This window comes from Galeopterus variegatus, unplaced genomic scaffold (genome assembly GCF_000696425.1).
Source record: "Galeopterus variegatus unplaced genomic scaffold, G_variegatus-3.0.2 Scaffold3152, whole genome shotgun sequence".
Lineage (NCBI taxonomy): Eukaryota > Metazoa > Chordata > Mammalia > Dermoptera > Cynocephalidae > Galeopterus > Galeopterus variegatus.
This window is the reverse complement of record NW_007729263.1, coordinates 54,566-78,198: the sequence shown is the minus strand read 5'-3', so window position 1 is coordinate 78,198 and position 23,633 is coordinate 54,566. Positions and strand designations below refer to the sequence as shown.

General features: G+C 52.6%; 2 protein-coding genes across 2 annotated transcripts in view; one reads left to right on the top strand and one right to left on the bottom strand.

Moving 5' to 3' along the window:
• The first annotated feature begins 433 nt into the window (after window positions 1-433).
• On the top strand, window positions 434-22,286 carry ARHGEF40 (Rho guanine nucleotide exchange factor (GEF) 40). Its single transcript, XM_008584128.1, has 28 exons — window positions 434-442; window positions 3,202-3,280; window positions 3,673-3,832; window positions 4,184-4,416; window positions 5,127-5,248; window positions 6,580-6,777; window positions 7,454-8,696; window positions 8,844-9,011; window positions 9,148-9,268; window positions 9,862-9,958; window positions 10,068-10,148; window positions 10,278-10,394; window positions 11,483-11,578; window positions 11,676-11,791; window positions 12,190-12,316; window positions 13,944-14,066; window positions 14,153-14,296; window positions 14,887-15,497; window positions 15,635-15,869; window positions 16,230-16,316; window positions 17,031-17,246; window positions 18,138-18,308; window positions 19,136-19,313; window positions 20,079-20,183; window positions 20,400-20,543; window positions 21,049-21,179; window positions 21,572-21,618; window positions 21,743-22,286. The coding sequence occupies exons 1-27, from the start codon at window positions 434-436 to the stop codon at window positions 21,611-21,613; spliced, it is 5,154 nt and encodes a 1,717-aa protein (XP_008582350.1). The 3' UTR covers window positions 21,614-21,618; window positions 21,743-22,286.
• Window positions 22,287-22,785: 499 nt separating this feature from the next.
• Window positions 22,786-23,633, bottom strand: part of ZNF219 (zinc finger protein 219) — a 4,108-nt gene continuing 3,260 nt past the window's right edge. The window contains exon 4 of the mRNA XM_008584127.1: window positions 22,786-23,625. Within this exon, the coding sequence (XP_008582349.1) occupies window positions 23,246-23,625 (380 nt within the window). The 3' untranslated portion in view covers window positions 22,786-23,245. The remainder of the gene's footprint in view (window positions 23,626-23,633) is intronic.

Here is a 23,633-nt window from a genome sequence, read left to right as displayed (position 1 = left end):
CAACCACTAGAATTTGAAAAGAAGGCTCCAGGCAGAAGGAAGAGAGAGCAGAAAGAAAGATGCCAGATTAGGAATCAGTAAGACATGCTTAAAGAGCTGAAACAGGGCTGCCAGTTAGATCAGTTGGTTAGAGCACAGTGTTGCTAACACCAATGTCAAGGGTTCAGATCCCCATACAAGCAAGCCACCAAAAAAATAAATAACTGTAAGAAGGCTGAAAGGTCACTAGTGGCTTACCACAACAGAGGAGTGATAGGAGATGAGGCTGGAGAGATAGGCAGAAAAGGAGTCATGATGCAAATGGAAGCCATTAGAAGAGGTTGACAGTATCTGATCTGGGTTTTTAAAAGATCACTCTGGCTATAATGCAGACAATGCCTTATCAAGAGGTAAGAGTGAAGCAGATGGAAACTGATGCGCTAACACAGGCAAGATGTTGGCGGTATGGACTTTGGAGATATCTAGTTCAGAGAAGACAAGTTGTAAATTTCTAAAGGAAAACTACTAATCAAATAAAATCAAAACTAATAAAAAATTAAACCAAAATATAACTGACATATATTTATATATCATTCAGATTTCTTATCCTAAAATAACTAAGGTTTGGTCCCCGGTTTTCTTAGCTGTGTAAGACACAGCTGACATGAACATGTTCTCTCAAGTCTGTCCCTAAAATTCCTTTTTGTTTCCTTCATTAATTCCCTGTTAACTGGAGGCATGGGACCAAAGCAGAGCCCTAGTCACTGCTACTCTCCAGGTGGATAAATAGTGAGCAGTCTACAGCTCCATCCCTATATAGAATGTTAGTTACAGTTCTTGGTACAAATAAACCAGGCAATAAACATTACAGACACAGATGTTTCTTCCGCTTTCCCCCATTTAAGGTAACACTACTTCTCCATAAGAACCAAACTGGAAATTTCTTGGAAATTATTGTAACTATTACTAACTCTAAAACAAGTCTAGAAAAAAAAATTTTTTTTTCTCTGACTCACAGGGACATATCTATCACTTTTAGAAATTCTTTCAGCATTGGCTACTACAAAAACAAAGTTAACATTTTTTAGTGTGACGGTTAAGTGGTAGAATAGGTAATGTAGTGTTCAAAGCTCGTCTTTTATGGACTTTGTCAGCTTATATGAAGCCCTGTAACTTAAGTGTTTGAGATTGAAGGCTCTGGAGTTAGAATGCCTGGATTCAAGTCCTGGCTTCTCCACTTACTGTGTTGGTTTGAGCAAGTTACACAGTAAGTATAAGCCAGAATTTCATCTGTAAATTGTAGGAGTTTAATAAGACCCAAGTACCAAGTAATCTGAAATTGGTGAAATATGCTGTGAGCTATTTATAAATGCAGGAAAGGGTTTATAAGCCTGGTCTCTTCCCAGCCTCTAATTTCTCCATTATAACCTTAGCCCTTCATTCCACTCACCCAAAACACACATATTAACACACGCTCTATCGTGCACACACAAACACACACGCACACACATGCATACTTTTAGGTAAGAGCCTATGGTCTGTGAAGAAAGTGATATTTAACCAACATAAGCATATTGTCACTTATTTAAAATAAACCTTTGTAATTTAGCACAGATTTTAAAACTCCTGGAAAGAAAAGAGTAACTGAATCCCAAACCCTGTATCCAAACTCCCTCACCCCACCAACTCAAAAACTTTCACTGGCTCTTTTTTCTCACGGGGGTGAAAAATGATCCACTCCTTTATTCCAGAAGTTCATAGATCACCCCCCGCCCCCGGCTGTTCAATTTATATTCTACCACCTAATTGTGGGAACTTTGTACTAATTTTCCCCGAACAATTTGCTTGAGCATAAATAAGGAATGTAAGACCTAGTAAAGGAAGGTTCAGACTCAATACTGAGAATGAGTGAGCTGGGTTTGAGACAAGTGAATAAGGTTCATAATACATCGTCCGAGAAAGTTTCTTAAGTGCTGGCCCCTGTAACCGCTACTGGGCAGTATTTATGGAATGGACACCAGGGGGTAGCAAAATCTCACTCTCCTAGTTCTCGAGCAATAATTATAAGGAAGCTAGAGAGTCTCGGTGACTCGCGGGTTCTATAACCTGTTGTTGGAAAGAGCTAGAGCTCCAGGGCTCTAACTGCTGGGAAGACGGTCACTGGGGTTTGCTGCCATAGATTCTTATTTTATTTATTTATTTGGCTGCTGGCCGGCACAGAGATCCTAGATTCTTTTTTGACGATACAGAACAGAGGGCTCTTCTTGCCTACATGAAGGAAGAATATTTTCTCTCCTTTTCCAGAACCAGTGGGAGCAGAGAAAGGGTGGAATTTAGCGTCCTGAGGGGGTGAGAGAAGAACTCCTTCACCTTGGCGACTCCCCTAGCCTTCCCTCCCGCTGTTCCAACAACTGCCCAGAGGCTCAGGCCTCATAGGAACCGCATCCAAGGCGGGACGTCATTCCCCAGCCGCAGTGGCATCTGCCCTCACGCCCCTCTCTGGGGACTATTTGCCGTTCCGAACTCCTCTCAAACGCCCACCCTTTGCAAAGGCCCACCGTGCTGCAGGCCTTCCCGGCGCCTGTTCAGAGGCAGGGCGAGTCTTCTCCTGGCTGTGCCTGTTCCTCCCCCAGCACTCCTGGGAGGCCCCCACCGTGCCTTCATATCCCATCCAGACCGGTGGAAGATGCTCGGGGTTTGGTAAGACAGAGGGGATAAGACTAGAACTTTCTTAACTAGCCAATCCGCCTTTGTCTACTCTGTCGGATACCCATCCCCACGGCCTTAAGCCCTAGCGTCCCCAGGACACTATTGCCACTCCACAAGAAGGAAGGGTCTGGCAGCCAGTACCGAATCGTGGAGTCTGAGTGGGGGTCTGGTGCCTTCCCTCCTTTAGCCGAATAAGGAGAGATTTGGGGTGCGGAGGGGAAGGACCCAGCGAGGAGAGAACTCAAAATATTCCGCCAAAGTGCACGCCCCTGAAGGAGGATCCTGATCCAAGGACCCTGCCGGCTTCAGCCACAATGTCCACCCTCCATCCCAAGCCTTCCCCGCTCCCTAATTCTCCCCACGCCCCCGCCTTCCCCAGGCAGCACAGAGGAGCCCATTGTCGTAGCCAGGAGGCTCGAGGACCGAGGAGATGGGAGGGGAAGGAGGGGGGCGAGGAAGCCCCAGGGGGGTTAGGGGAATTCCCTTATTTCCCGGCCCTCCGCTCTACCCAAGGCAGGAGGGGGTCTGCGGGTCTCCTCTGACCTCAGGTCCTGCCAAAGTCTGGCAACCGAGTGGGAGAAGAGGGTCCCAGGTGAGTTAGAGACGGGAGGCTTCCAGCCACCGGGCGACCCCAATCCTAGGCAGGGGACCGCAGGAATTTCACCCATGCTCCAGCCTTTGGAGTGTCCCATGTGGATGCTAAATTGGTCCCGTGGGGAGCGAGGCGGTGGCGGGAAAAGAGGTGCATCCTCGGGGGGAGGGGGGGGGCCTTCGAGGTCAGGATCGGGGCTACCCACCGGAGCGCCGGGCGGAGAAGGAAAAGTGCTGCGGGAGAACTGGACGGATTGGCTGGGGACGTCTGGGGAAGTCGCTGAGAGTCTCGGCGCGGGAGAGGGAGTCCTGGCAAGGGGTCCCGCGCGGAGGCGGGGCGGGCTCTGAAGGGCGGGGCGGGGAGGGGCGGCCGTCTCGGTCCTCCCTGGCGAGGCCCCGCGGCCTGGGAGTCGGAGCGGGCCGAGCCGCCACCGCGGCCGGAGCTGTCCCCTAATCAGACCCGGCAAGACTCGAACGGCGGGAGGGAGGTGGTGACGCTCCCGGCCCGGCCCGCCCGACAGAGCGTCGGGACGCGGCACGGCGCTGAGCCATGGTGAGTCCAGCGTCGCAGCCCCTGTGTCCCTTCGGCCTTAGTGCAGCCTGCTCCGGGCCCCCAGTCCCCGGACCGTGCCTCCTGTGCCTGCCTTGGACTGTTCAGCGCTCCTGGGACTCTCCTCCTTCATATCATCCCTTCTTTTCTTTGATCTGTCTGTCTACCCGTGTGTCCCACTGCCTGGCTCTGTCCCCACCGGGTATTGCCCTCACCCTTTCTTTCTTCCTCCTCTCCTCTGCCCCTCCCCCATCCTCCCTTTGGTCTCTCCCCTAATCCACACACCTCCCCCCACTCCTCTGTCCTGACTTGTGCCTTCCTTTGCTGAATCTTCCCTCCCCCTCCTGGTCCCAGCTCCTTGCCAGCGGGAGACCCCTGTGGGTTGGATCTGCAGCGGCCCGAAGGGGCCCGGCCTCGGGTCATGAGAACTGACCTGCCTGGAACCACCATTTTCCATCCCAGTCCCCAACCCGGTGAGGCCGGCCCACCCATCCGGCCCTGGGGGACCGACCACAGCTGTGGCTGGGCCCGGGCCAGGGTCATGGCCAACGAGGGAAATTCCCCGCAGAAGAAGGGGCTGCTTCAGGGTAATGGTCGTCGTTGGGGTGTTGGGGGGTGTCAATAGCAGGGGGCGTGACGCTGCCAGAGCAGACCAGAGATGGGGGGGGGCGGAGGGAGAGAAGTGACCCAGAGCTCGCGCTGCAGAGAACAGAAGAGCTGCTCAGAGCACTCACGCTGGAGAGAGGGAGCATGGGCGGGAGCTCCCTGACCTGGGGTAGGGGACCCTGGAGGCAGAAACGCAGGGCACAGGAAGCAGGAGGGTACTGTTAAGGGGACGATCACGCCGACAGGAGTGAACAGTATCTCGGGAACTTTCACTCCAGAAGTACTCTGAAGAACCATTACAAGAGTGGGAAATGCCAGGGAGAGCACCCACTGCAAGTGAGGGGCACAGCCAAGGGAGCCCTCACTGCAGAGATGGAGGAGGGGTACGAGCACTACCAGGGCAGCTCCTCTGCGGAGCGAAGGGCACCCCCGGCAGGGAGGCTGGAGCAAGAAGAAAGAGGAACTGAGCCAGGGAGAGCTGACTCAGTCTCTCTGGTCTTCTTTTTGGTGCCGGCATGAGGCCCGGTCGTTGTGCTCCCGCCTCCCTCCTCTCTCCCCAGACCCCTCCTCCCCTCCTGCCGCTGCCGTTTCCTGTGGCTGAGACTCTCGCTCAGCCATGAGCTCACCGCCCCTAATGGGTTGCAGCTGCCTCGCTGCTCAAGCTCTAGCTCCCCCCTTCCCGGCCTTGGAGCCGACGGCCCACTCTGTCTCATCCTCGCCGATCTCCGCCTTCCCCCCACCCACGCGCACCGCGTCCTCCGGGGCCGGGAACACTGGGGGTCTGTCTGCTTGCCCACACTACCTTGGGGCCGGGTCTGTGCGCTGATGTACTGAATATCCGTCTCTGAAGTGTCTGCCCTAGCTTTTCAGACGTCGGGACAAGCGGGCAACTTTGGTTGGAAGGACTCTGAGAAAAATATGCAATTTGGTTGGTCATGGGGGGGCAAAGGCAGGGTGGACCGCGTCCTCCGGGGCCGGGAACACTGGGGGTCTGTCTGCTTGCCCACACTACCTTGGGGCTGGGTCTGTGCGCTGATGTACTGAATATCCGTCTCTGAAGTGTCTGCCCTAGCTTTTCAGACGTCGGGACAAGCGGGCAACTCTGGTTGGAAGGACTCTGAGAAAAATATGCAATTTGGTTGGTCATGGGGGGGCAAAGGCAGGGTGAACGCTACGAGGGTAGAGAACTATGTAAACACTGATTTGAGCATCCTCTCCCCATTTACAGAAAAGAAATCTGGTGAAGGGAATTTCAAAGGCCATCTTGAAAGAGAAATAAGTTTGCAAAGGAATAGCCCAAGGGGTGGTTGTTTAGGGTGTGGGATGGAGAAAGATGTGTCATTGATTCAGGTTGGGAGGCAGGTCTGGATGAAGCAGGGCAGAGTCTTTTGAAACAGTGGCTCTAGGTCGGAGGTTGGCAGAGAGGGGTTCCACTGGAATCAGAAAAGATTTTAGCTCAAACAAATGCATATCATCAGGACCCCTCTTCCCTTCCCCACATGTTCCTTTTGTGACTTTCCTTTTTCAGCTGCCCCATCCAGTTCTTTGTAACCCAATCCCATTGGAAATGGGTGATTGCTTTAGAGCCACTCTGGGAGAGGGGAGGGGATGCTGGAAGGACACAAGACAGTCACAGTCTTTCCATCCTCCTCTTTCCCACCCAATGACCATCTCCAGGATATAATTGGGGGGGATGTGCCTACACTTAAGAGGGATTTGCAGGATAGCTGTGTGGAAGCCCACTCTTCCCCACCCCTCCACGTTCTCAGCCAACAGCTTAGTCCCCTGATGGCCCAAAAGCCTGTCTCTTCTCCCCTGAAGAGGGCCTAGGCAGTCACCTCCATTCAAAAGCACCAGGAACAGCCCTAATCAGAAGCTTTCACAACATTTATTCCTCTCCCTGTAACTATAAAGCCAAGATCTCAGAGCTCAAAGTTGGAATGCACTGCTAGATGTTTGTACCCTGACTGGCCCAGCCCCAGTCCCATCCTGGGATCATTTAGCCAGCATTTCCTGAGTGCCCACTTTGTGTACACATTGTGCAATGGGGCCCCTGGGGGACACAGCTAACCAGACCAGTGCAGCCCAAGGAGGCATGCTTGGATGATTTCCAGGGGTGTGTAACCTGGTTCTGTCTCTCCCAGGAGCCTGAGCCAGTGGAGGACTGTGTGCAGAGCACCCTCGCCGCCTTGTACCCACCCTTTGAGGCGACCGCCCCCACCCTTTTGGGCCAGGTGTTCCAGGTGGTGGAGAGGACTTATCGAGAGGACGCGCTGAGATACACACTGGACTTCCTGGTACCAGCCAAGCACCTACTTGCCAAGGTCCAGCAGGAAGCCTGTGTGAGTGGTGCATCCCTGTTCTACCTTCCCTAAGATCCACTACCTCACTCTGGAGACTAGCCAGGCTGGTTAATTTCCCCTTGCCCAGACTTGTAGCCTCCCCTAAAACTGATCCCCCCAGAGGAACTTAAGATTCATTCGCTGACCTCCCACAAACTTTGACCCTCAGAGGCATTGACCACTCAGATACTAATGCATATACACACACACACACACTCATCTTCCCCAAATATTGACCCCCTAAGAAACACTGACTCCCAAATAAAGACCCTGACCCTCCAGATATTTCTCCCCTCCTATAAATTTCTCAAGTTACTAACTCCCCCAGACATGACTTAACAGAGGTCCTTCACTTCTACAGATATAAAGACCTCCTAAGAGTCTTTGATTCCTCCAAGACAATGGCATTTGCTGACCATGTCTTTGTAATGATTCAGTTCTTACCCTCCCACACATGGAACTAGCTTCCTAGAGAAGTTTCATACCATCAGAAGACTGATCAGCCCCAATCCCTTCCTCTCTGCCACATGAATACCCCAATCTCCCCTCCAGCTTCCCTGGAATTATGACCCAGCAGGCATAAGGCCAGTCCTGTCTAGGGTGATCCATTCTACCTACCCCTCCTGCTGGTTTCTTCAGCAGAGGCCTGAGTGCAGCCTCCCTCCTCTCTCCCCAGGCCCAGTACAGCGGATTCCTCTTCTTCCATGAGGGCTGGCCCCTCTGCCTGCACGAGCAGGTGGTGGTGCAGCTAGCTGCCCTGCCCTGGCAGCTGCTGCGACCGGGAGACTTCTACCTGCAAGTGGTGCCCTCAGCAGCCCAAGCACCTCGTCTGGCACTCAAGTGTCTAGCCCCAGGGGGTGGGCGGGTACAGGAGCTTCCAGTGCCCAATGAGGCCTGTGCCTACCTGTTCACACCTGAGTGGCTACAAGGCATCAACAAGGACCGGCCAACAGGTCGCCTCAGTACCTGCCTGCTGTCTGCACCCTCTGGGATTCAGCGGCTGCCCTGGGCCGAGCTCATCTGCCCACGATTTGTGCACAAAGAGGGCCTCATGGTTGGACATCAGCCAAGCACGCTGCCCCCAGAACTGCCCTCTGGACCCCCAGGGCTTCCCAGCCCTCCACTCCCTGAGGAGGCACTAGGAACCCGGAGTCCTGGGGATGGGCACAATGCCCCTGCTGAAGGACCTGAGGGCGAGTATGTGGAGCTGTTGGAGGTGACGCTGCCGGTGAGGGGAAGCCCCACAGATGCTGAGGGCTCCTCATGCCTTTCCAGGACCCGGACGGTACCCACCCGCAAGGGTGCTGGAGGGAAGGGCCGGCACCGAAGACACCGGGCATGGATGCATCAGAAGGGCCTGGGGCTTCGGGACCAGGATGAGGCACGCCCGCCTGGCGAGGGGAGCAGCACTGGAGCCTCCCCTGGGTCTCCCTCGGGAGCTGAGGCTCCAGAGGCAGTAGTCCTGGAGGTGTCTGAGCCTCCAGCAGACATCCTGGGGGAAGCCTCTGAATCTTGCCCCCTGAGGCCAGGGGAGGCTGGGGGAGGAGCAGGCCAGGGGCCTGAAGGACCATCTGGTATCCCCCGGAGAACAGGCAAAGGAAACAGGAGAAAGAAGCGGGCTGCAGGCAGAGGGGCTCTTAGCCGAGGAGGAGATAGTGCGCCCCTGAGCCCTGGGGATAAAGAAGAGACCAGCCACCAGGAAGCCATTGTTAATCTGTCCTCACCAAATGAGCACGAGCTTCCAGAATACAGCTTGGTTAAGAAGGAGCATGAAGGCTCTGGGAAGCCAGAATCTGAGCCAAAAGAGGAGCTCAAATCAGCAGATGAAAAAGAACCTCAGCCCCCAGAAGCCTGTAGGCCTGTAGAAGAAAGGACCAGAGAGAGAGAGCAGAAGGAGCCGAGCCTGTTGTGTATGGCAGGTGAGGTGACACTGAGGCCCACAAGGCAAGGGCCAGGGCAGGTCAGGCCTAAGGGAGGGGATGGAGGAGGAGCAGGGGTTGGATTGGGAGCAGAAGACCCAGTCCCATTCTCACTTCAGGCCCATAGCTCTGCCTGTGTCTGTGCAGGATTCACAGGCCCAGAGGAGCTCCTGTCTGATCCTCCAACACCAGCCCTGGAGACTGTGCAGGAAGTAAAAGGGGACAGCATCCCAGAAGAGGCCCCTCCAGTCTCCATCTCTGATGATCCTGACATAGCTTGGGACTTGATGGCATCTGGATTCCTAGTCCTGACTGGTCAGTGGGCATCAGTGGGTGAAGGGGGGTCGGGGAAAGAGAAGCAGCTGGGGTGGGCTTCGGAGGGAGGCAAGGTACAAGGGTGGTAGCAAGGATGGCTCCCAGCCAGGACAGCCTGGCCGTTTTGTGTCTTCAGGAGGGGTGGACCAGAGTGGCCGAGCTCTGCTGACCATTACCCCACCGTGCCCTCCTGAGGAGCCCCTGCCCTCCCGAGACACGCTGAGCACTGCTCTTCATTACCTCCACTCACTGCTCAGGTAACTGAGGCCCAGCGCTGGCACCCTGGACATTCACCTCCAGAGTCATGCAGGCCCTAACCTTCTTCTCAGGACACTGACGTTCTGACCTCTAGGACACCTACTTCTTCAACCCTCACGTTTTCAAGTTATTGACCTCTGACCTTACTGACCCATGACCTCCAGGATAATAGCTTCATTGACTTTCAAAAGCAGCACTGCTGACTTTCAATATCCTGTGACATTACCTGGATTATTGTGACATTTCATATTTATTAGGCACCACACTACAGGTTGGCATTGAATTCATATCATTCCAGAACACAGAATTCTTAACTTTTTTAACTTTCCTTGACCCAGGACCCATGTGAATGTAGGCTTCTGATTGCTAGGTCACCACCTCTTGGACATGTATCCCAGACTTTGGCCCTTTTCCTATTGTTTCCCAAATGTACCAGGAATTAACTTCTCCTGGAGACTATTAACACTGAAACCAGATCCTGTAACTCTGCCCTGCCCTATCCACTGTCCCCCCACCACACATACACACACACACACACACACACACACACACACACACTCTGCAGCCTCTTTGGCTCTTTCTGCCCCCACAGACCTGATCTACAGATACTGGGGCTATCTGTCCTGCTAGACCTTCGCAAGGCGCCCCCACTGCCTCCAGCACTGGCTCCTGTCCTGAGTCAACTTCAGGTAACCACCCCTTGAGACAGACACTTCCTCTGGATCCTAACTCTGCTGTAGTAGCCATTCCAAGCCATCCAGTTATCCACAGTTTAGGCTTATTCTCCTCTACTCTCAGGACTCCACAGATCCTCCCCTTGTTCAGCGGCTGCTGATTCTCACTCATCATGACCCTCCGACTGAACTCTGTGCCTTTCAGGTTTGAGCCCCTTACTCCCACCTAATCCCCTGTCAGTAGTGGAGAGAGAAGAGGCTAGCTGGAGCCCCAAGCCGGTCTCTGAATCTCTGGGTGCTCAAGCAGAAATGCTTTGCCTTCACATGTCAACAGGGTGCTGAGTTGCTGTCAGAGAATGATCTGAAAAGCGTGGCCAAGCCAGAGGAGTTGCAATGGGACCTAGGAGGTCACAGGGACCCCTCTCCCAGACACTGGGTAGAGATACACCAGGTAAGCTTCCCTGCTGTCTGTCACCTAGGACACTAGGAGCCAGTAATGACCTAGCTGAGGACATTCCAGCAGAGAGGGCAGATCCAAGACATAACTGTGGGTTTATGAAAAAAGTGGCTTCCATTCCATTCAATTCAACAAGTATTTATGGCTCACAAACCATGAGCAAAATATTGTGCATTGTGGTTTGGTCAGTTAGCTCACTTGGGAGAGCATGGTGCTGGTAACACCAAGGTCACAGGTTCAGATCCCTATACTGACCCACTGCCAAAATATATTATATATGTATATTGTGCATTGTGCTGTGAGCTACTGGGGAGATGGGAGGAGCATATTAAATAAATTCTTTAATATGACATTTAGTAGCATTTGATATTTGGTGGGAGATGAGTCATGAAACAACTAGAGAAGAGTACAAGATAGTGTCAATAGGCTTCTGGAAAGTACTGAGAGTCAAAAGGCTGGTTCTTGTTCCATGTAACCTTGGGCAAATTACTTTACCCCACTTCTGGAGAGGGTGCCCTTTCTGTACCTGTTCCTACCTTGGGATCTTCATTGACAAAGTGCAACGATTGTGATATGATCTCTAATGATCCTTCCAGCACTTATCTTCCATGATTCTATGAATCTAAGTGCTGTGAGCATTCAAGAGAGGAATAAACATGATCTGAGCTGAGTATGAAAGCAAGTCTGTAGCATGATGTCTAAGCTATGTATCAAAGGGGAGGTAGATCTGAATAGGCAGAGAGGAAGGTTTGACAGGGTGAAGACCCAGTGTAAACAGAGGGAAGGAGCTCATGTTTACTATTCTGTGCAATGTGCCAGGCCCCTGCTAGATGCTGAGTTGACATCTTCTCTTTAAAACTCAGAAAATCCTGTCTTATCCCAACTTTACAGTTGAGAAAACTGAGATTCAGGAAGGTTTCTGGACCTGCCTAACATCATACAGTTAATAAGCAACTAAGTCAGGAACAGAACTCAGCATTGCCTCCATAAAAGTCTCCAGGGCTGCCCCACCCCCACCCTAGGGCTTAGCTTCCTCATCCTAAATTCTGATCCTCAACTTTATCCCTGCATGTGGGTTTCAGGAAGTGGCGAGGCTGTGCTGTCTGTGCCGAGGTGTGCTGGGCTCTGTAAGGCAGGCCATTGAGGAGCTAGAAAGAGCAGCTGAGCTGGAAGGAGAGGTATGAAATGAGATGGGATAGTGGGGGATGGGATAGGGATGGGGCTTGGGTGGGGACTCTGGTGAAACCCCTCTTGTCAACCGCTCCCTTCCCCCAGGAGGCGGTGGAAATGCCGGAGCCCCTGCAGAAGGTGCTTGCAGATCCCCGGCTGACAGCCCTGCAGAGGGATGGAGGAGCCATCCTGATGACGCTGCGCTCAACCCACAGCAACAAGTACAAGGGCTGGGTGTGCAGAGGCAGGTGGAAGTGGGAGGTGGAGACATAGCAGGGGGCTGCCAACAAGCCTTGGCTCCCAATAATTCTTCCTGCACAGGTATCTAGACAAGACATCATTCTTTTACACTTATTATCTCATAACCCTCACAACATCCCTGTGTGCTAGTTGCAATTACAAAATGAGGATTTGGAGGATCAGAAATATTAAATTTCTTTGCCAAGGTCAGTCAGTAAATGGAAGAGTTAGGATTCAAATCCAAGCAGTCTGAGTCTTACCCATACTCTGATCCATGATTCTATGCCGCCTCTCATGTTTGCATCCCCTAGAGGGATGCAAGGACAGAATTGAGGGGCTCAACAGGGCAATGGTTCATTCTGCCTGCCTCCTTCTGCAGGTTGGAGGGCTCAGGCCCAGCTACACTGTATCAGGAGGTGGACGAGGCCATTCATCAGCTTGTACGCCTCTCCAACCTGCACGTGCAGCAACAGGAGCAGCGGCAGCGCCTGCACCGACTTCAGCAGGTGATCCAGGACCCCCATGCCTCTCTTACTCAGCCTGGAGCCTGGCTTGCAGCACCCTCTTTTCCTCTTTTCCGCTGATACTTAACAATTGGTTGTATTCTATCTTGGCTGAATGCCCCTCCCTCTGTCCTCACCTCACCTGGAGGTTGGTCATGGTCAATGTGAGATTCAACAAGAGGGTGGGAGCTTCTCAGCACCAGCAAAGAAGAGAAAACAGACCTCCCCCTCCTTGCTGTTTATGTTTGATCAAGGATCCTTAGAGATTGTGAGAAATGCGCAGGGGCCCTAGGGATTCTGGAAAGAGCTGATTGACTCTGGAGTGCTTAACTCTAGCTTAAAAATAACAAATGTCTATTGATACCAGCTCTTTAGCTACACTGCCACACGTGCAATGTTATCCCCCAAACCTGAAGCTGGAAAAGTCCCCCTCCCCCATTCCCACCTCGGATGGAGAAGGCATTAGAAACCCCTAAAAGGAAACACAGGCCTCTTTGTGGGGAAGATTCAGGAATAAGGCTGGCTTCTCTGAGCCTTGATTATTCTCTCCTGGGGTTAAGAACCCCATAGGGATTTTCTCTCCGCCTTAGCATGTGGGGTAGAGGGGGCTTTGAAATCTGATTGTTCCTCCTTAGCCGCAAGCAAGTGATTGAACACCTCATGGACATGCATGTGGGCAGCAAGGGAAGGGTCATCTCAAGAACAATGCTAAATGGGGGTCAGAGCATTCCATTACCTGGGATTTCTGCATATTGGCTTACTATATCCCAATATTCAAGAGGATGCATCCCGTTTGTTTGCTTGCTTGCTTATTAGCAGTTTTACCCCTATTTAAAAACAGGATTTGGAATCTAAAGGTCTCAGTTTGAGTTCTAGCTCTGCTAGGTATAAGATATTGGTCACCAAGCTTTTGAGCTCCTAAGGCCACATCTGTAGAAGGGAGATGATAATAATTAACTCACTAGGTGGTTAGGATGATCAAATGAATTGAGCTACAAAAGTGGTTATTGTTGGCAGTGCCTATTAGGAACATTTTTAGACTTCTCATCCTCAGGCTATCCCACCCCAGCTTCCAGCCTTTCTTCAGAGGAAAAAAATTACCGTCTTTTTTTGGTCAAACATCTCCCAGCATGGGAGTTCCTATAGACCCATAATAGGCAAATAGAGCTGGACACACACACTCCTCCCTTGGGGGCTGTCTTACCAGGCCTGGTCCCTGAGGCCCCTACCCACCAGTTTCCAGGGCTCCATGGATATAAAATTTCTCCTGGCCCTCAGTTATGCAAATGACCCTCATCCTGCCTTCAGCTCATGCCAGTTTTTTCTATTTCACCCTCCAGGCATAGCCCTGGAAGTCTAACGCACCTCCCTCAGGGTTTCCTGTAGCCCAGCTCCCCCTCATCTGGTGCTTTACTAAAGATTTCTTACCCAGTTTCTCACTTGATCCTTATGAAAACTATTATCATTCACTCTTATTGTTCCCACATTACCATTGAGATGAAATGGTTTGCTCAAGGTTCTATGGACTGGGGTGGTGGGCTGGAGCTGGATCTTGGCCTTTCCTCAACTTCCCACTCCATGGCCCCCTTCTCCATCATGGCTCCCTGCTTTCCCATCCCATCTGCCTCAGGTGTTGCAGTGGGTCTCAGGCCCAGGGGAGGAGCAGCTGGTGAGCTTTGCTGCGCCTGGGGACTCCCTGTCTGCCCTGCAAGAGACAGAACTGCGGTTTCGAGCTTTCAATGCTGAGGTTCAGGTGAGAAGGAGGAGGGCAGATGAGAGAGGCACAGGGCAACTAACTGGGAGTGAGGACAAGATCCCAGTGGGGCCTCCCTTCTCCAGGAGCGCCTGGCCAAGGCACGGGAGGCTCTGGCTCTGGAGGAGGACACCACCTCCCAGAAGGTTCTGGATATGTTTGAACAGCGGCTGGAGCAGGTTGAGAGTGGCCTCCATCGGGCCCTGAGGCTACAGCGCTTCTTCCAGCAGGTGTGTATAGAGCCTCTTCCTGCTGTGCCCACCATTTCCTCTCTTCTGCCTGAACAGGCTGATCAGGTAGTTGTTAAGAGCCGGGACTCAGGAGCCCATATGGTTGGTTTTGACTCTTCGCTCTGCCACCTACTTGCTGAATGACCTGGGACAAGATACTAAACCTGAATGTGCCCCATAGGCAACTATCTTGCAGAGCTGCTGGGAGGATTACATGAAGCAATATATAGATGCACTTAATATGGAGCCTGCCACTTACTTATAAACTCTCTATTAAGTATGAGCGATTCTTTTATGTAGGCTCCTCTGTCTCCATACCAACTCCAAGTGTATATAGATGCACTTAATATGGAGCCTGCCACTTACTTATAAACTCTCTATTAAGTATGAGCTATTCTTTTATGTAGGCTCCTCTGTCTCCATACCAACTCCAAGTGACATGGTTAGGCAGTGATGCTGGGATAGTGAGAGGATGGGGAGGGTGATGGGCACAAGGAAGTCATCAAGAAGACAAGAACTGTTGTTGGGTGGCATTTGGGAGCAGCACAGGTCTTCACCCTTTCCCATCCCCAACCTCTTTGGCTTTGTAGGCACATGAGTGGGTAGATGAGGGCTCTGCCCGGCTGGCAGGAGCCGGGCCTGGGAGGGAGGCTGTGCTGGCAGCCCTGGCCCTGCGACGGGCCCCAGAGCCCAGCGCCGGCACCTTCCAGGAGATGCGGGCACTGGCCCTGGACCTGGGCAGCCCTGCAGCCCTGCGAGAATGGGGTCGCTGCCGGGCCCGCTGCCAAGACCTGGAGAGGAGGATTCAGCAACATCTGGGAGAGGAGGCGAGTCCTCGGGGCCACCGGCGGCGACGGGCAGACAGTGCCAGCAGCGGAGGGGCCCCACGGGGCACCCACAGTCCCTCCCCCAGCCTCAGCTCCTTGCTGCTCCCCAGCAGCCCTGGGCCACGGGCAGCCCCATCCCACTGCTCCCTGGCCACGTGTGGGGAGGACTATGAGGAGGAAGGCCCTGAGCTGGCTGCAGAAGCAGAGGGCAGGCTCCCAAGGGCCGTGCTGATCCGAGGCTTGGAGGTCACCAGTACTGAGGTGGTAGACAGAACGTGCTCACCACGGGAACATGTGCTACTGGGCCGGGCCGGGGGACCAGACGGGCCCTGGGGAGTAGGAACCCCCCGGATGGAGCGCAAGCGAAGCATCAGGTGAGAACCCAGCTCAATGGGTGCCCAAGAGGCAGATCCAACTGCCCAGCAGGAAAAGAATATGACATTGTTGGGGGTAGTGTCTCCTTCCCATGCCCCAGGTGATACCTCCTGTGTCACTCCTGTTGTACCTGCAGTGCCCAGCAGCGTCTGGTGTCTGAACTGATTGCCTGTGAACAGGAATATGTGGCTACCTTGAGTGAGCCAGTGCCACCCCCTGGGCCTGATCTGACTCCTGAACTGCGGGGCACCTGGGCTGCTGCCCTGAGCTGCCGGGAGAGGCTTCGCAGTTTCCATCGGACACATTTTCTGCAGGAGCTTCAGGGTTGCGCCACCCACCCCCTGCGCATTGGGGCCTGCTTCCTTCGCCATGTGAGTGATCTTCTAAAACTTCTTCTAAGTCCTCTCCCTCCCCGTGCTCCAGCCCCATACACCCATACCTCTTTCTTAGTATCCACTGCTCCCTGTCCCCATGTGTGGCCCATGTCTCTAGGGCCCAGCCCTCGTCTCTGGGTCCCTCTGGTCCTGCTCAGCTTCTGCGTCCCTGTCCACAAGTGCTGCCTGGACTTCATTATCTCCACAGGGAGCCCTGTGAAGATTCTCTGGCAGGCTGAGTGGTCCCTGGTGACCTATCCCTCCTTTGGGCTGCAGTGAAGATGGGGAGGGGGAAAGGGAGAAATTTGCCAGCAGGGGCCTCACCAGGGATGCCCTACCTCTTCCCTACTGGCACAGGGGGACCAGTTTGGCCTTTACGCCCAGTATGTGAAGCACCGGCACAAACTGGAGAATGGTCTAGCTGCACTCAGCCCCCCAACTAAGGTAATATTTTCTCCAACCTTCATGAGAAGAGAAGAGGGACCAGGAAGTCCTAAAAACCCACCCAACTTCAAAATCCCCCCAGGAATAAAAGCTTTTCTGGACATGCCCAGGAATGTCACCTACCAATAATCTCCCAGAATTGCTGAGGGTGGGACAAGCATTGGACTGGGAGCCAGGTGAAGCTGGATTCTTATCCAGTCCATCTGAAGAATCTTGGGCAAGACTCTTGATTCCTCAGGGCCTCTGTTTCCACACCTGGCAAATGGGGGCAATATTCACTATATCTAACTCACAAAGAGCTCTGAGGCTCGAAAGACTCACATGAAAATATGTGAAAGTGACTTCAAAAGTTAAAAGACAGAGAGTATAAGGGATTTATTATTTAGATTCCTTTTGCATTTCCCTTCAAGATATAGAGGATGATTGCACCTCCTGCAGGCCTCCTACCTACTTTCTTTCCAGGGGAAAGGTTTTTTGCCTTACCTTTGGGAGTATCTGGGCTTCGAATAGGAGAGGAACTTTTCTATTAAAAACACACATGTCTTTTGGGGTAGGGGTGGTCCCTGGAGCATGAGCAGAAAGGACACTGTATACAGCTTACCTTGACTGAGCTGAAGAACCTAAGAAGAGGACCCACCTTCCCCCCCCACCCCAAGCTTGGCTCCCACAGGCTCCAACCCCTCCCCTCATCCGTCTGTCTCCTCTCCAACCTAGGGCCCCATGGAAGGTGGCCCTTACCTGCCCCGGGCCCTGCAGCAACCTCTGGAGCAGCTGGCTCTGTATGGGCGGCTCCTGGAGGAGCTGCTGAGGGAAGCTGGGCCTGAGCTGAGTTCTGAGCGCCAGGCCCTTGGGGCTGCTGTGCAGCTGCTCCGGGAACAAGAGGCCCACGGCAGAGACCTGCTGGCCGTGGAGGCAGTGCGTGGCTGTGAGGTAAGGCCATGGCTCCAGTCACTCCCACTCAAACTGGCCTTGTGGCCTCAGAAGCAGTGTAGACTAGTGGCAAGAGAACCAGACTCAAGGTCAGAGGGCCCCAGGCTCTAATTTTTTTTTTTTAATTAATTAATTTTTTTAAAAAAATGATGACCAGTAAGGGGATCTTAACCCTTGGCTTGGTGTTGTCAGCACCACACTCAACCAGTGAGCCAACTGGCCATCCCTATATAGGATCCGAACCCAGAGCCTTGGCGTTCTCAGCACCACACTCTCCTGAGTGAGCCATAGGCCGGCCCTTCAGGCTCTAATTTCTAAACAGCTGGGTGGCCTTGGTTGAGTCACTGAAACTCACTGGGCCTCAGTTTCCTCATCTGCAGATAAAGAAGCTATGTTCTGCCAACATCCCGTGTTTCTAACATTCCTATATCTGCCCCGTGCTCTCCAATTTCTTTCCTAATTCTTATCTTTCCTTATCTACCCTACACTTCCTTCTGCATCTCAACACCCAACACATATCTTATTCTCCTCTACGTAGTCTTTTTCCAGCTCTGAGTTTCCAGGACAGCTTGCAATCCTACCTATTTTCCCTTCAATTCTTTGCTGATTCTCTTCCTGGGTCCCCAACATGCAAAGCCTTCCCTGTGGGAGGCTAGAAACTCTCCTGCGCAATGCACCTTCCCATCTTCAGAGGCAGAGCTGTGCTACTAGGCCAGGTGTGCTGTGCTTGGTGACCAGCGAATGCATTCTAGGCTGAGGGTTTCCCTGATTTCCTGTCTCTGCCTGAGAACCAGTTTATTATGTCCCTTACCCTATAAATCAATTTTTATTCCATGTAAAATACACACAGAGAGCCCCTGGGCCAGTGACCTTTCCTTTTCCTTTCCCCAGATAGACCTGAAGGAGCAAGGACAGCTCTTGCATCGGGACCTCTTCACTGTCATCTGTGGCCGAAAGAAGTGCCTTCGCCATGTCTTTCTCTTTGAGCATCTCCTCCTGTTCAGCAAGCTCAAGGGCCATGAGGGGGTGTCTGAGACCTTTGTTTACAAGCAGGCCTTTAAGGTACAGTGCCCGGAGTTTGGGGGGAGAGGAGTGATGAGGGGGAGGAAAGCGGACAGGAAATCAGGCTCTTCTTGAGAACTCAGGATGCTCTGGAAATTCAACCCCAACTCAGGTTCAGAATCTGCATCGTCTAGAATAGGCTTGACCTGTAATGAACCATCTAGTTAGTGTGTGAGGGGATGACAGAAGTCCCTGTCATTCATTTACCCCATGGAGCTTATGTTCATGCAGGAGAGTTATGAGGCATTCCAAACCAGAATAGGAGAGGAACTTTTCTATTAAAAACACACATGTCTTTTGGGGTAGGGGTGGTCCCTGGAGCATGAGCAGAAAGGACACTGTATACAGCTTACCTTGACTGAGCTGAAGAACCTAAGAAGAGGGAGGCCTTGCTTTAGGGAAACAGCCTTGGTATCCAGATAAATGTCCATAGCAACCTACGGTCCTGGATCAGGCAGTGTGGAATGACTGTAAGGGTTTCTGTACTTTGTACCCCTACATTAGTTCCAGCTCTTCAGGGGGAAATACAGTATAGAGACAAAGACCTAGGTTTGGAATAACAGACGTGGGTTCAAATCCTGACTCTCTCTAATAAGCTATGATTAGCCCTTGGGCAAGTTGTTTCATGTCTCTGGGCCTCTTTTTCCCTTTTGTAAATTACGGTTCTTATGAAGACTAAATATAGAGCACTTGGCACATGATTAGGTGTTGAGCAAACATTTACTGAACATCTACCAGATGCCAGGCTAAGCATAGTGCTTGTCCATGAGGTGCCCCCTAGCCGGGACTCGCCCCATCTTCAGCCATTCCCCTCTGCTCTTCCTCAGACTGCCGACATGGGGCTGACAGAAAACATAGGGGACAGCGGACTCTGCTTTGAGCTGTGGTTTCGGCGGCGGCGTGCACGAGAGGCATACACTCTGCAGGCAACCTCTCCAGATATCAAACTCAAGTGGACAAGTTCCATCGCCCAGCTGCTATGGAGACAGGCGGCCCACAACAAGGGTACTGAGGCAGAGCCAAGGGAGGGTGTGCTTGGAGTCAGGGATATGGCAGGAAGTTTTCTGGAGAGTGGAGACGGCTGCGAAAACAGGGTTTTTGGGAAAATAGGGTGTAGGATGAAGAAGAATTACTTAGAAGATTCAAGATCTGGTGTGAGAGAGATTGCTGGGATAAAAATTAGCCTAAGGTGTACCAAAAAGAAAGAGAAAACTAGCAAATTTCGGGAAAGCAAGAGCAAATGGCTAGGCAAAAGAAGGAGAGAAACTGTGCATTGGACTTGGGTTTAAGAACTTGTGCCACTTACTTGCTGTGTGACCTGGACTAGTTTTTTGTTTGTTTATTGGTTAAGTTTTTGTTTTGTTTTGTTTTTAATTCTCTGAACCTCATTCCATTCATCTGAAAAATGAAATAGTAATATCTTCATCTTAGTGTGATAGGATTAAATAAGGTGATATATGTGGAAGCACTCTGTAACTGTAAAGGTGTAAAAATGTGAGTTTTTCTCTTAAAGCCCAAGATAAAGGGAAGAAGTTGAGTATTAGAAGAGAAGTCAGGCAGCTAAATTGCCAAATGGGCAGGATGCAACAAATGGGAGAAAAGAGACAGACATCAAACCACCATCACCACCTATGTTGTGATAGTCAACAGGAAGAGTAACAAGAGATACCAGAGGAATGAAAGGGAGGAATGGGAGTTGGGCAGAGCAAAAAGAGTACACCATGACATGCTAGGACAGAGGAGGTTTGTAACAGGGTCTCTGTTCCCTAGAGCTCCGAGTGCAGCAGATGGTCTCCATGGGCATTGGGAACAAACCCTTCCTGGACATCAAAGCCATTGGGGAACGGACGCTCAGTGCCCTGCTCACTGGAAGAGGTGAGGGCCAGGGTGCTGGGGGTGGTCCCAGAAGTCAAGACCTTGACAATGAGGGCACAATGGGGAAGCATGCTGGAATGTCAGGAAGGATAATGAGTGGGTATCTCTTCCCAAGATCTGTGGGACTGACTGGGAGACCTTCTATGAGACTGAGGGTCATTCCAGGGACCCAGGGGGGCTTTCCCACACCAGCACCACACCCCCCACTCTCTGCAGCTGCCCGCACCCGGGCCTCCGTGGCCGTGTCATCCTTTGAGCATGCTGGCCCCTCCCTTCCCGGCCTCTCACCGGGAGCCTGCTCCCTGCCTGCCCGCGTCGAGGAGGAGGCCTGGGATCTGGACGTCAAGCAAATTTCCCTGGGTGAGACACCTCTAAAGGGGTGGCTCGCAACAGCTGGGTCATCATGGTGATGTTCAGGCTGCTTGCTGCTGAGCAATTCCTTTTTCTAGCCAGGAAGCCGCATTGCCATGACAACTATGTACAGCTTCCCCATTGCTAAAAGAGCCTTCCATCTAGTTGCTAGGATGATGCTTACAGCAGCCTGTTGCTAAGAAGCACTTCCTATGTACCTCTCTCTCTAGCGCTCCTTGGGTTTCTATGGAAACTGCCTCAGCTTCCTGTTGTACCCTCCTGGTTCACCGTGGCAATCCTTATAGTTTCCTGTCGCTTCTTCCCTGGTTGCTCTAATGATGCTGCTGACAATTTCCTGCCTCTTGGTAGGGGGGTTCTCTTTCAACTGGATTGCTTTGGTGACTCACAGCTTCCTGTTGCTATGGAGCTTTTTCTTCCCTGATGGAGCAGTTTGGTTGCTTAAGGTAACCTGGAGGAGTTCTATACCCTGTTCTTACCCTTGTTTCCCCTCCAGCCCCAGAAACACTCGACTCTTCTGGAGATGTATCCCCAGGACCAAGAAACAGCCCCAGCCTGCAACCCGCCCACCCTGGGAGCAGCACTCCCACCCTGGCCAGTGGAGGGATCTTAGGGCTATCCAGGCAGGTAAGTCCCTATAAAAAGGCTGGGAATGGAGTGATCTCTTGGGCCACTTTCTGGGTGGGCTTTTCTGATCATTCAACCCATGGGAGGTGGGGGGAGCAGTGATCTTGTGCTCCCAGCTGAGGCTACAGATTGGATTTATTGTTCAGTCAGCCTTTCTCCTCTCCTCCAGGCCTTGCTGACAGGCATCAAGGTCAGAGGTGGAAAGGAATCTTTAATAAGGACCATAGTGCTGTAGTGGATAGAAAGGGGAGAGTGCCGATGGCCTGGTTTGGACTTGGGTTAAATTAGCAAAATTCAGGAACTTTGAGAAGGAAAACAAGTGAATTGACAGACTTGGGGGAGAGACAGACACGGAATGTCTCTTAAATTTACTGCAGTTTCTCTCCCCTCAGAGTCATGCCCGAGCCCTGAGCGACCCCACCACGCCTCTGTGACCTGGGTGAGCACTCCTTCCTACCACATACAACACTTGCTCCCTCTTGAACGTACCCTCCTTCCTCCCCCCCAGCTGCATGGGAGTCAGCTTCTTCCTTCTCCCAACCCATCTCCCTCTTCTCTCCCAGCTTCTAGAGAAGATCCACAATTTGGCTGCAGCCCCTCCTCTCAGCACATTTTGGGCTGGGATGGCAGTGGGTCCTAATGGACTGGGAGAGCACTGAATTCCTTCCCTCTGCTTCCTGGACAGAGAGGAGGTCTAAGGACCAGAGCATTACCTTGCTATTGCTATCTAGCTCTCCCCACCTTGGTGCCTTCTCCTGCAGAAACCAGAGTGACCACACTTGCCTGCCTTCATACCCTGGAGGCAGGGGTTATAATCCCTCTTCCAGTCTCACCCCATTCTGGGCCACTGCACACCCTCAGGACACCGCTCCCACGCCAGCCCTCCCCTGACAGCCTGTGTTCTCTTCTCACTGCCTGACTCTCCCTGAGAAGACTCATCTCTGCCAGGTCAAATGGAGTTCTTGGGGACTCCATTCTGGAGTGTCACAGGAAATGGAGCTATGAAAACCATTATAGGAGGGTGGGGCAGGAAACTGCAGACTTTGTATGTGTAATTACTGTTATTATAATACTATTGTTATATTAAATGTATTTACTCACACTTTGCCTCTGAGGAGCTAGAGCAGTCCTCTGTTGATAAAACTAACTTGAGCACTTTGCCTCAACCAACTATTAACTAAAACACAAAATAAAACCAAGACTGGAAGGTATGCTCTACCCATGACTGGCCCAAAACTGACTGTGCACGAACCTGGGAGCACGTGCCTCCTCTACAGTGGCTCCCAGAGGCTCAATGAATTCTTTTAAGTTCCTCCTCCTACACTGCACGCACTTCTTGAGGCTGAGCTGGTCACAAACTGGGATCTAGCACATTCAGCAGTTCTCAAGATAAGGTCCTCAGGCTACAGTGCATGAGAACCCCCTAGGCTACTTGTCAAATACTAATTCTCAGGCCACACCTACGAAATCCAAAGCCTGGGGATACAGCCCAAGATTCTGCACTTATCAAACTCTTTGGGTGATAACTAAGTTCCTGAAGAGGTGACTATTTCCTAGACAGAAAGGCCCAAGGAGGGGAACAGGACACAGGCAGACAAACACTGAGCCCTGTGCCTCAAGACACCTGTTTATTGGGGACACGACTCTGCGACAGGGATGACAGGAATCGTACCAAAAATAGCAACGTCTACAGGGCCCCTGATGGGGCTAGAAGGGTACAGTGCCCCCCACCCCCACCCCTTGTACAAAAATAAATTCTCACGCCTATGGACCAGCAAAGACTGGCAGAGCGGCTCCTCAACAGAGACACAATCCTCTCTGCTAGCCCTGGGACCCCGTTCTTTGACCCTCACCTCTGCCACTTCTAAGGCACTGTGACTCCCTTGGGCTGGGTAAGAACCGCCCGCCCAACGCTCCTACACCCGCCGCCCCCTCCACCTCTGGTCCGCCTGGGGCTGGGATACGGGTCCCACGCTGCCCCTGCTGGCTGCTCTACCCAACTACCTCTAGCGCTCCCCGCTCCGGCGGGGTAAGCTCACTAAGCTAACCTCCTCTAAGAGGGCTCCCTACCGTTCTTGCCCCCCCAGCCCCGCCTCTCCGGATCTCGACAGCCCTAGGCCCTCTTCCCCTTCCTGCACAGGACTGGGAGGGGTCTCTCTTGATGGTGCACAGGTGTAGGGCGGGGACGCGTCAGCCTGGGGCGGCCGACGGCCCCGAGCCCGGCGGCTGTGGTGCACTTGCAGGTGCAAGGCCATGAGCTCAGGGGCTCCAGTGGCGAAGGGGCAGAAGAGGCAGCGGTGGAGGGCACCCCCCGGCCCGGCCTCGCCTCCCGGCCCCGCCCGCAGGGACAGGTCCAGGGGTTCGGCCTCACCGCCTCGCCCGTTGCGCAGGGTCCTCCCGGGACTGGCGGGCTTCCTACGCGACCCTGGCCCGGCGCCACTCGAAGGAGGCCCG